Source organism: Lipophrys pholis (assembly GCF_963383615.2).
Source record: "Lipophrys pholis genome assembly, chromosome: 7".
NCBI classification, from domain to species: domain Eukaryota; kingdom Metazoa; phylum Chordata; class Actinopteri; order Blenniiformes; family Blenniidae; genus Lipophrys; species Lipophrys pholis.
In genome coordinates this window covers 10,719,582-10,730,195 of record NC_137638.1, presented here as the reverse complement: position 1 = coordinate 10,730,195, position 10,614 = coordinate 10,719,582, and the positions used below count along the sequence as shown (strand labels likewise).

Genomic DNA, 10,614 nt, shown 5'->3' with positions numbered 1-10,614 from the left:
GCTGCAGGTAGGCGGGCGTCACTCTCTCACTACAACCCTAAACATTTTGGATAACCGGTTTATTATGCAAGTGTGCTGCAGCGGATTGTTCGCTCAGCAGAGTCGGTGAGTTCGACCTGCAGCGGGCTGTCACTGGGTTCAGGTGTTTGCTGTGGCAGCTCAAATGGAAGCACAGGCACACTGAGCACAGAAACACTTCCCAGTCTTCACCCCACCCCAAACAAGCTTCTTTGTCAGACCGATGCATGGAAACAGACAGTGGAAGAAAGGCAGTCTTTCCAACTGTGAACCAGTGCAAATTTGTCTTTGGGTTCTGGCAGCAGACTGAGCTGGTGATGGAAGGACGGAGATTAAGATAGAAAAGGAGGCACACAGAAAAGGGGGGGGGCAAACAAAAAGAGAGGAGAAATTAGGAAAAAGCGAAAAATAATGGGACGAAGAACAACTGGGGGATTGTAGAGAGAAGAGAAAGCTTTTGAGGTGAGACGGTGAATAAAAAAACTGAAACAAAGTGGTGTGGAGAAAAATGGGGAACGGTTAAATGAGAAAAAGAGAAGGTAGGAGGGTGAACCACAAAAACACCGATCACCAGGAGAGTGGTGAAGAAGAGAAATGGGGACGACAGAGCGGAAAAAGAAAAAGTCCGGCTGGCGTCCCTCACTATGGCAGGAGAAGAGTCTAGGTTCTCATTGGTTCTGCCCCTCCCTCGCCCCTCCTGCTCTGCTTCTCTCCATCCAGATTCCAGAATGCCAAACAGCTTCCTGTGTAACCTGTGTGATGTTCCTGCCAGGCAACAGAGCGTACACACGCTCCAAAAAAAAAAAAAAAAAGAAAGAAAAAGACTTGCTGGAACAATTAGACCTTAATGTACGTGCATGCATGCATGCTCGCTCGCTCGCACACACACAGTACATCCACCACATAGCGACCTGCGGGCTTTTAGCTTTCCTAACACACAAACACCCGAGGTATGCACGCGCACTCTTCGGCTAATGCGTGGGAAGACGACAGGACAGCGAGAGAGGAGGAGGAAGATTGAAGTCAAGGACAGAGCAGCAGCGAGTGGTGATGCGTGTCTGCTGCCGAGGATATTGGACAAAGAAGCCCCAGGGCTTTATTCGCTGTGGTCCAAAACACTGCTTATTTATTCATTATTATTACATAATAAGATATAAGGTGTTGGGGAGGTGGGGTTGGCAGAGCATGGCACTCCTATATGAATGTAAAGAATCACTGATTTCACTGTCGTTTGTGTAGAAGCATCCTATTCACTCCGTTTGAGAGTGACATCACAAAGAACTGTCACCAGTTTGCGCAGAGGAAGAAAAATCATTTTTTTTAAATCATAAATTTCCCTGTTCTGAAGTTAAAAGCATCATCTGAAGGTCACATCCATCGTGTCCCTTTCAAGATGCCACAGCCCAAGCAAACATGTGGGTGGAGCAGTGCAATAAATGCTCCTGCAGCAGAGCCAGCTCTGCGTGAGCAAAACGGCGCATGCCCAACATGAACGCCCTTGATGAGTGAAACAAGTTCACTGTACCTGTAAACAGGTCATGCTCCAGGCAGTCTGGCAGCACTGAAAACACGGCTGTGCTGCCTCAGCTTTGTGCAATCTGCTGCGACTTATTGAAAAACCACTTGAATGCTTGGTTCCAGCCTGGAAGACCTTTTGCTTTGACATTGGAGCTGTGTGCATGCGAGTACTCACCAAGCAGGCTGCTGCAGCGGCTGTGAACTTGTTTGTGTCAGCGTGTTGAGGCTCTTTGGAGCGAGTGAAATCAAGCATGTTGGGAAAAGTTCACCTCTGCCACAAGTGCTCTTCTTCTTTCCAAAAGCTCCAGCAACCACAAACACGCACAGACATATTGGCTCGCTCTCCTGCGAGGCGGCTCGCTCACCTTGAGGGGGTGATGGGGGTCAGGTCCTTGCCCATGGTCTGGATGACGCGGCGGCCCCAGACCCAAAGGCCGGCGCAGATGCCCAAACCACCATAAAACAGCAGCCAGATGGGGGTGGCGGCGTCCTGCATCACACCTCCCTGGTCGTAAATCATCCACAGCGCCACCAAGGGCCCGATGGCATTACTGCAAAGACGAGAACAGAAGCCAACAAAACGTGATTTCTTGAAGTAACGGAAGTAGAACTAAACACGTTTTGACTCATGACACACACATATAGGTCGATATCTGTCACATAGGCAGCACCTGACGTCGTTGCCTCCGTGGGCGAAGGAGCCGAAGCAGGCTGTGAGGACCTGCAGGAAGTGGAAAAGCAGAAACACCTCAGGTTTGTCCTTCTCCTCATGATCCTCCTCTGTCAAGTCCTCCAGGGGCATTGGAGCCGCCCCTCCCTCTTCCTCCACCCCCTCCAGCTCCGTAGCCAGCTTCATCTCCACGCCGCCCTCCTCCGCCTCGATCTCCGCCTCGGCCACGGCGTTACAGTACGACGAGTAGCTGTCGTAGCGCACCCGCTTCTTGGAGTAGGACACGCTGTTGCTCCTCCCACCGCCCTCGCCCACCAACTTCTCACTGTCGTCGCGCGACTCTGTGCGTATTAGCGGCTGCACAGGCATGCCGCAAATCGCTGCTGTGTAGCAGGTGTAGCTGTTGTTGCGGCGCAACAGGCGGTAATTGTTGTCGGGCGGGCCAGAGTTGGAGCCCGAGCGGTCGCTCTCGTCCATGCGGCCCAGGTGGATTTTGTGAAGCAGGTCTTTGTACAGACCAGAGTCTTTGTGCACCGTGTGGTACACCTGCCCGTCGCTGCGCATGTGGCCATCGAAGCTGAAGCTGCCGTTAGAGACGGGTGACTTGAGGCAGCCATTCGTCATTGAGTGAGTTCGACCTGGAAGACAAATAGAAGTCACGCTGAAGGAGAAGCACAACTATAAGATGACAGGATGTACCCCTGCCCCCCTCAGGATTCTATTTCCCCAGTTTTACCGTACACCCTGCCATTTGGCAGGATGGTGCCTCCATTGGCCAAGTTGGCGAGCTCTCCGCTGGAATCACGTGTGGCCCGTTCGCTACTGCTGCCGGTCAGAGGTAACACCGCCTCGTCTGTGCCCTTCGCCCCCGGTAGCTCCTTAAAGACGGGACTCTCCTCCTCCTCCTCAGGGATCTTGTCCAGACTCTCATCAGAAATCCTGGACAGAGCCTGCTCCTTCTTTAAACGACCTGAAAGGTATGTCGTGCCACTTTTAGAAAGCATCATGGGTTCACACGTACAAATATTTCAGAACTGTATTTACATGTAAATAGCAAATGTAGGATGTTAGGACATAAATGTGAGGAAAGGTTCCAGGATAATTCCCAGTTTGGCTACATTGATGAATTCAGGATTAAAGTCAAATTGTTAAATAATTTTTTGTTTCTGTACAAACTGTGTTCTGTACTAATCTCAATAACAATGAATGAGTGGGGGAAAAAGCCTGTTGTCGACCCAGAAAAAAAAAGACAAAACTATGTGGAAACATTCCTCAAACACATGCAGCCGTCAGCTGATCCAAACTAATCCCGGCGCTGATAGACTCGATGCCCCACCACTCCTTCAACGCCCCAGTACAAACAAGTAAACAATCTCAGTTGCCACCTGTTTCATTCTAACGGATGCGGTGATATCCAGATTATATCCGATAATATCACCAATAATCCTCGCAGGCATTCAGAGGTCATCGAGACGTTAAGTAACAGGTCAAGTTGGCCTCACACGTGTGCTGGGAAAGTTTGCTAAAGCCTCTATTTTAAGTCTCTTCATGGATATCAATGCTCTGTCCACAGTCTATTAAAAGTACCTCACTGTTCAGTTTCATAAAGTGGAACACTTTTGAGGAGGATCAAGTCAGATAGTCATTGTCTCTGAGCGGATAAACAGCTTGTAGCTTTGTTTTTACTTTGTGGCAGGGAGCAGAAGGTCCCATTTATCCTGCACAAAGCTGCTGTAGGCTGATTTTCCCATCAGGAAAACACTTCCTAACCTCCCTCTGAAAGCTTTCTACACTGCAGGCCACGATCCTCGCCCCCTTTTTATCTGGCCAAGTAGCCGTGCACCCAAGAATCTGAGTAAGTGGAGCAGGACAGGGTTCACCGGGGTTTTTTGCAGTGAGCCTGGCAGAGAGCAGTGAGAAAACACATCCGCTGGCTTCGGTGTCAGAGCACAGAGTGTGCCGGCTGAGGCTCCGCTGTTAGACACTGGGGCTTTAGAGAGGGTAAGAAGGACTGGACGGACATGCTTTAAAAACAAAAAACAAAAAAACCCAAATACTTACTTGCTATTTTTCTCCTCATCCAAGGACAGACGAAGAACCAGACCACAGCCGCGCACACCAACGACCCGGCCAAGGTGATGAGGAAGATGGCCCAGACCGGCAGCTCTCCTAACCCGAGCACTGCGGTTAATGAACGCACACTGGTTGAAAAACAAAACTTTCCCATTTTCAGCAAGCAAACAAAAGTGACAGGCACCGCTTAAGCCTGAGAAGATAATTTCATCGTGCTTTGTGTTAGACTAAACACAGTGAGATGATATTTCCAACAACCAGCACTTACACGGGGCTCCACTATACATGATGGAGAACGTGTTGATCCCGATGGTGGAGGCGTAGAAGAGGGGCAGTGCTCGCAGGCCATTTGGGACCGAGTCATCCTGTGGAGGAAACACAAAATACATGATAACACAGCAGCCTGCACACACTTTGTGAGCAGACTCTCTTCTTATGCAGTAAGCTCATGAAACAAGCAAATCAAGTCAGTGGTGCAGCCTCTGCCAGAGGTTGTAGGAGACAGTGAAATATATTTTCTTTCGCTGAGCAAAGATTTTCAACACTGAGTGTTAAATTGTTGTGCAAAAAGTCACCTGTGTGGCGTTTAAATCCATTAACAAAAGGTAGGAATCAAAAACTCAAATATATAAGAATACTGCTGACATAAAGAACAAACTAAAATTATGATGTGAAACTTGAATTTTAAACTTTAATTTAAATATACAACAAAATGAATAAAGGTATAATGTTGTTTTATATTTATAATTATATCCAAAAAGTTCCGAGGCAGAGATGTAAACAGTATAGAGAGACCTCCAAACCTGGACTCGAACCCAGTATTTTTGTTGTGAGGCAACACTAACTACTAATCACGTGGCACTTAGACACATGCACTTACAATCTAAATATAAAAAAGGAAGTTAAATTATAGTGTGATGAGGTTATGATGATGTGATCACAGAATATAACCACTTTTAGCTATTGTCAATTCCAATCTACTTTCTTGAGGTTTCTGCTGCGTCAGCATTATGCTTCAGTGAACTGTCTTATTAAATGACTAATTATCCACCGCTGGGCTCACATGTCGCAGCACGGTGCACCCAGGTGTCCTTATTTCTTTGATTACTTCACAATTTTAATGATGAAGACTTAAATGTTTAACAAGAATTTCTAATCAGACTTGATAGTCAACAATACATTTAAGTTTTTGAAATAGCATTATATCCTAACTCGTTTTTATTATAAGGACTTTGTTGCGTGAAATGGCTGAATTGTTAAAGTCCAACATCTAGCAGTTATATTTAGACCCAGGAAAAAATAGCAGCGACCGATCAGTGTGAGTGAGTTTATGTAAATCGCCTGCAGAGACACAAATGAACTCGTCCAGGTCTGACCCATCTCTGCAGTAACGCCAAATGAAAAATCAGCCCATGACTCATTCATACATAATCCTGTAGTCATGACCCGAGGATGATCCACAACACTTTCCTCTCCAGTCTGCCAAAGACCGCCCGTTACATAACAGCAGATCTGCCAGTGTTGTCAAATCAAACGGATTTTATCTTTCCACACGTGCTGCACGCGACCATCTTTTTATAAGCGGAAGTAATTGAAGTCACAAACTGACAACATGCTCTACACGTGGACAACGTAGTAGATCTAACACTACTGATCGAAATTTACACTGTCAGTCACAAAACGTGTATCGTATACTTGAAAGACTTCCAAATGCATCCCAACATAAATTGCGATTAAATCAAAGGTAGTGAGAGAAGCCCACCTTGCTGAGGATAAAGTGTCTGATGAGCATGAAGAGGAGTCCAGACATGAGTCCAGAGAGCAACGGTGAGATGAACCACGACGCCACTGGAGCAGGAGAGAAAACAATGGTTAGTAAAGCACAGCGGGACACCTGCCAACAAACATGAATCACACAGAGATACAACATCATTGCTCAGGAAAGACTCTGTGACTCAAGTGTTCACGTCATCCTCGATGTTAACTTGTAAGGCCAGTGAAGCTGTATTGCCACGATATACTTTTAATTAGTTGGTGTAATGAAACCACATGAAATCAATTACGGGATTCCCTGAGAGGTCATTGTGCATTGCGCTGCAGAAAGTAATGAACAGCTGCAGCCCACAGCAGACATCCACTGTGACTTCACCCAATTTCCTGCCTGCTCCCTCGGCAGGGCGGAGGAGAGTTGGATGCCCAGAGGTGCAAGACGGACTGACCAAAAAGCATGAATGCACACAGAGGCACTTAAAAATACGCATTAGGATTCACATATAAATGCATGTCTTTCCAAAAAAATATGTTTCAATTCACACACAAATATGTATGATCACATATAAATGCAAAACGTATAAAAGGAAAATGGTACTGGAGACCTACTTCAATACTACAAATAATCTGTGGATCACATGCACACACAATACTGCATATTGTAAATATACCATCAGAAATTTAAACAGAAATGTTAAGACATTCACATTTGGCAGGAAGGATGTCTGTTCCTGCCCGTTGAAGACATCTTACTGAAACTGATGGGAAAGGACAAACAAGAGATCTACAGTAAAGCTCCTGATGTGATGCACTTCACAGAGCGAGAGCAGGTCCGATGCCTGTCCATGAAATATTTTAATATCGTTTATACAAGACAAAGGGCAGTTAGTTATCTATTTTATCCTCCATCTGGTCAAAAACACGTCTTTTGTTATTCAGTAATGCGCACATGTTTTTTTGTCACTCTTGTCAGTTTTGTTAATTTTTTCAAGAAAATGTTCATTGTTTCTTCAGTTTATGTTGTTCGTGTAGTAAAGGGCCATCTGATCTACATCCTCTTAAGTCTTGTTATTTAAGGAATTGTTTTTTTTATGATATTAAAATTAAAAAAGGAGTTTGAAAACAAAGATATTGAGAAATCTGACTTTTCAGAATAGTGTAAAATCACAACCTAAGTTTACATGATGAATTTCATTACATATCAGAGTAATTAAATGTTACATGTGATCATAAATACATCTGTGTGGATTGATGAGTGTATTTGCAAGGACATGCATTTACATGTAAGTCCACAAGTGCACAAGTGAATGCTGCTGTGTGTATTCATTCATTTTAAGAGAGCTCAGACTCCACAGACTGTGCTGCTGCTGCTGCGGTTTATGTTCCAGGTGGTGTTTCAGGGCAGTACATCATCCAACAGGGATCCTGCAAAACTCAATGACTCCCCACAGAAGTGCTTCATTTAGCTCCAAGTGGCGGAGGCGGTGGGCTCGGTACAAAGTCAGGAGGACGGCCCAGATGCGGCACCTCTGACTCCGACCCCAACCTTACAAGGAAACCAATGAAGCTACACAGGACACACCGGGTGCAGCAAAATATGGCCACATTCACAGAGGAAACAGCAGGGAGTATCAAAGGCCATACAGTCGAGTTATGTTTTACATTAAAAAACAAACAAAAGCAAATAAACTCATTAAGCTTTGGTCTTCATAGGCTTCTGGGATATAAAACCCTGTATTAGAATAAAAGGTGTTACTACATTAAGAAATTTCGACGTTGCACAGCCTGGGGTGTCACATGTTACTGCAGCCCCCACCACCACCACCCCCACTCCCACCCCACTGGCCAGTGAGGGGTCAGTGAAAATAATCAACTAAATGAGTATGCATGTAATCCAGCTGCTTCTCTTCCATATTAAAAGACAGCAGCCTCGTTTTTTATTCCATGAGTAACTTCTCCAACCTCTATGTAGGAAGATTTGAATGCCTCCAATCTGAATCACCAATAACTTACAAAACATGAAAAGAAATAGAAACCTTGAGCAGGGACAATTTTTAATAAGAGTTTTATTCTTTCATGTTGTGAACACTTGAGAAGAAGTTATGACTCAGTCCTCCACAACAGTCCGAGCTTTGCATGTGGCCTTCTCACAAATGAACTGCAGTATTGAAATTTGCCTTCATCCCCTTTCGTTCAGGTTCCCTTATAAATCGATGATTTCAAATGACGTTAAATCAGACTGTGTTGACACGTGTGTGGTCGTATCTTGCATGAGCATTCATTTCCTCGGTTCAATGTTTTATTCTTCTTAAACATTTTCAGAATCTATAAAATAAAAACATTACATGAGATTATACTTTACTTGGAGTATTGATTTCATGCCTAACGCTGGCTAGTTGCCTCTTCTAAATCTCTCGCTGTCCAAAATGACAGCAAGTCCTACTTTATGTGCAAAAGGCAGGGCACACGGTGGAGAGGTCCCCAGTCCATCACAGAGGAGACAAAGAGTCAGACAAACACACAAATGCACTCACAATCACACCTGCTGGCATAGTAAACTCACTAATTATGCTCAAATGCATGATTTTATGTGTGGGAGGAAAGCAGAGGCTCCTGAGAAAAACATGCAAACTCAGGGAGAGTTCAGAGTGCTAACTAATACACCACTTTATCCCAACTTCAGTCAATAAAATCTGCTAATTTATCTGTCACTGAAAAACCTCTCAGATTTCAGAGGAAAAGTATCATTCTTTGTACTTTTTAGTCAGTCTGTGTGCGATCAGAGTTAATTTACCAGAAATCTTCTCGTCAGTGCACAACTGAAGAAGCCTAATATGCCATGTCGGCAAAAGCTTTTGCAACACATTATCTTTAAGAACGTATTTACCAAAACCTCCATGATGCACACACAACAATTCACAAAGACCACACACACACACACACACACACACACACACACACACACACACACACACACACACACACACACACACACACACACACACACACTGGAGTCATGCAACCTTTCCACATTACCGATCTTGACGAGCTGCATCCACTGCACGCCCTTCGTGCCGATGGCCACCATCGAGAAACCAATGGTGGCGCCGACAATGCAGTGAGTTCCAGAGATGGGGAGCTTGAGGAAGGAGGCGATTAGCTGCCAGACAGCCGACCCTGTAAAGAAAAAAAAAAGAACGTTAAAAAGTCACTGTCTATAGCCATTTACCCATCAAATCAATACTGAAACTCTGGAATGAAAAGAGAGCGCAACCTGCAAAGAACCTGTTTGTGAACGGACGTCAGTGAGGCTGTGCTCCTGTTTATTTACTCTCCTGGAGGACGGCGACATGTGGCATCTTAAATGTGACTGATTGCAGATTCGAAGGGACTGATTTAGGTTTGTGTTGCTACAAAAACTTTGGCATCAATATTTTGAGTTTTTATCTCAATCTGTAAAGTGCACAGTACGCTAGGGTGCAGTATAAACAAAGAAGGGTTTAAAATTGCCGAATGGCATGCAGTAATTGCACATGGTGGATAATGTGGGGCATTTTAAGATGAACTGCTGCAAACGTTCCTGTGTAAACAGGTGGTGATGAGAAAAAACAAAACAAAAGAGAATAATAGTCCATTCATCAATGGCAGAAATAATAAAGAGTCTGCAAACACAAGTTTCCCCACAGGTAAACGTTGCTGCTGTTGTTTTCAGATAAAAGATCATAAAGACTGCAGTGTGTCATTGTCAAGCGAGGATGTTTTACTTTCCTGAATTACAGGCAAGCTGCACACACAGAACCTACTGTACATTATGGGAACATCCTTTAATTCTGCGTTAACTGTTTACTTGTGAAAAATAGTTCCTGTTTGAGATTAAAAAAAAAAGCCTCTCCAGTGTTTTCTCAACATTCACATCTGAGTTTATCCTCAGGCTGCTGGGAAGTGGTGATAAATATACCGGCATTAGTCACCGGGGGATTCCCATGTCACTCTGTGATGGAAATGGCATTGTCTCAATGGGAGACCCATTGTTTTCTGCTCTGCACCGTTCATATTGCGCTGTTACAGCTCAACAATTCATGCTTGTTCCTCGCCGTCAGTGTAGTTCGATGATGGGACAGCAGTGTTTTCTGTGAGTCATTTCACAGGACGGGGGTGGGGGGGGGTTGGTCTTTCCAACTCTCCGAGGTTTCATCAGCACATTCAAGTCACCAAATATCTTATGATGAAGAGATTATAACACTGACAAACTGAAGCACTTAATATTTACAACAAGAGAAAACTTTCATTCTCTCTCCCACAGTAAGGAGAATAATGGGAGTTAATTTATTGAAAAGAAAAAATATATGTCAATTTTATTCAAATTGTATACAAATCTTATATATTTACCGTCTGTGGATGAACTCAGTAATACAGTTATATGGATAATTTTCAACTAGTTATTATATTTGTAAGTATGTATGAATATTACTCATAAAACCAACAACCATTTTTCAAAATTGTCTCAAAGCATGAGGACAGGGGCCGCATATGTGCTGCAAGTTGTCGTTAATCTGATCAAGCTT

The 10,614-nt window shown here is 44.3% G+C and overlaps 1 protein-coding gene across 4 annotated transcripts in view; it reads right to left on the bottom strand.

The window, feature by feature from the left end:
- Positions 1-10,614, bottom strand: part of slc20a2 (solute carrier family 20 member 2) — a 47,613-nt gene that overhangs the window by 6,560 nt on the left and 30,439 nt on the right. For all 4 annotated transcript variants that reach the window (XM_080467087.1, XM_080467089.1, XM_080467088.1 and 1 more), the window contains exons 3-9: positions 9,086-9,226; positions 6,042-6,127; positions 4,548-4,644; positions 4,268-4,387; positions 2,943-3,176; positions 2,208-2,844; positions 1,902-2,087 (exon numbers count right to left, since the gene is read on the bottom strand). In XM_080467087.1, coding sequence (XP_080323213.1) covers positions 1,902-2,087; positions 2,208-2,844; positions 2,943-3,176; positions 4,268-4,387; positions 4,548-4,644; positions 6,042-6,127; positions 9,086-9,226 — 1,501 coding nt within the window. The remainder of the gene's footprint in view (positions 1-1,901; positions 2,088-2,207; positions 2,845-2,942; positions 3,177-4,267; positions 4,388-4,547; positions 4,645-6,041; positions 6,128-9,085; positions 9,227-10,614) is intronic.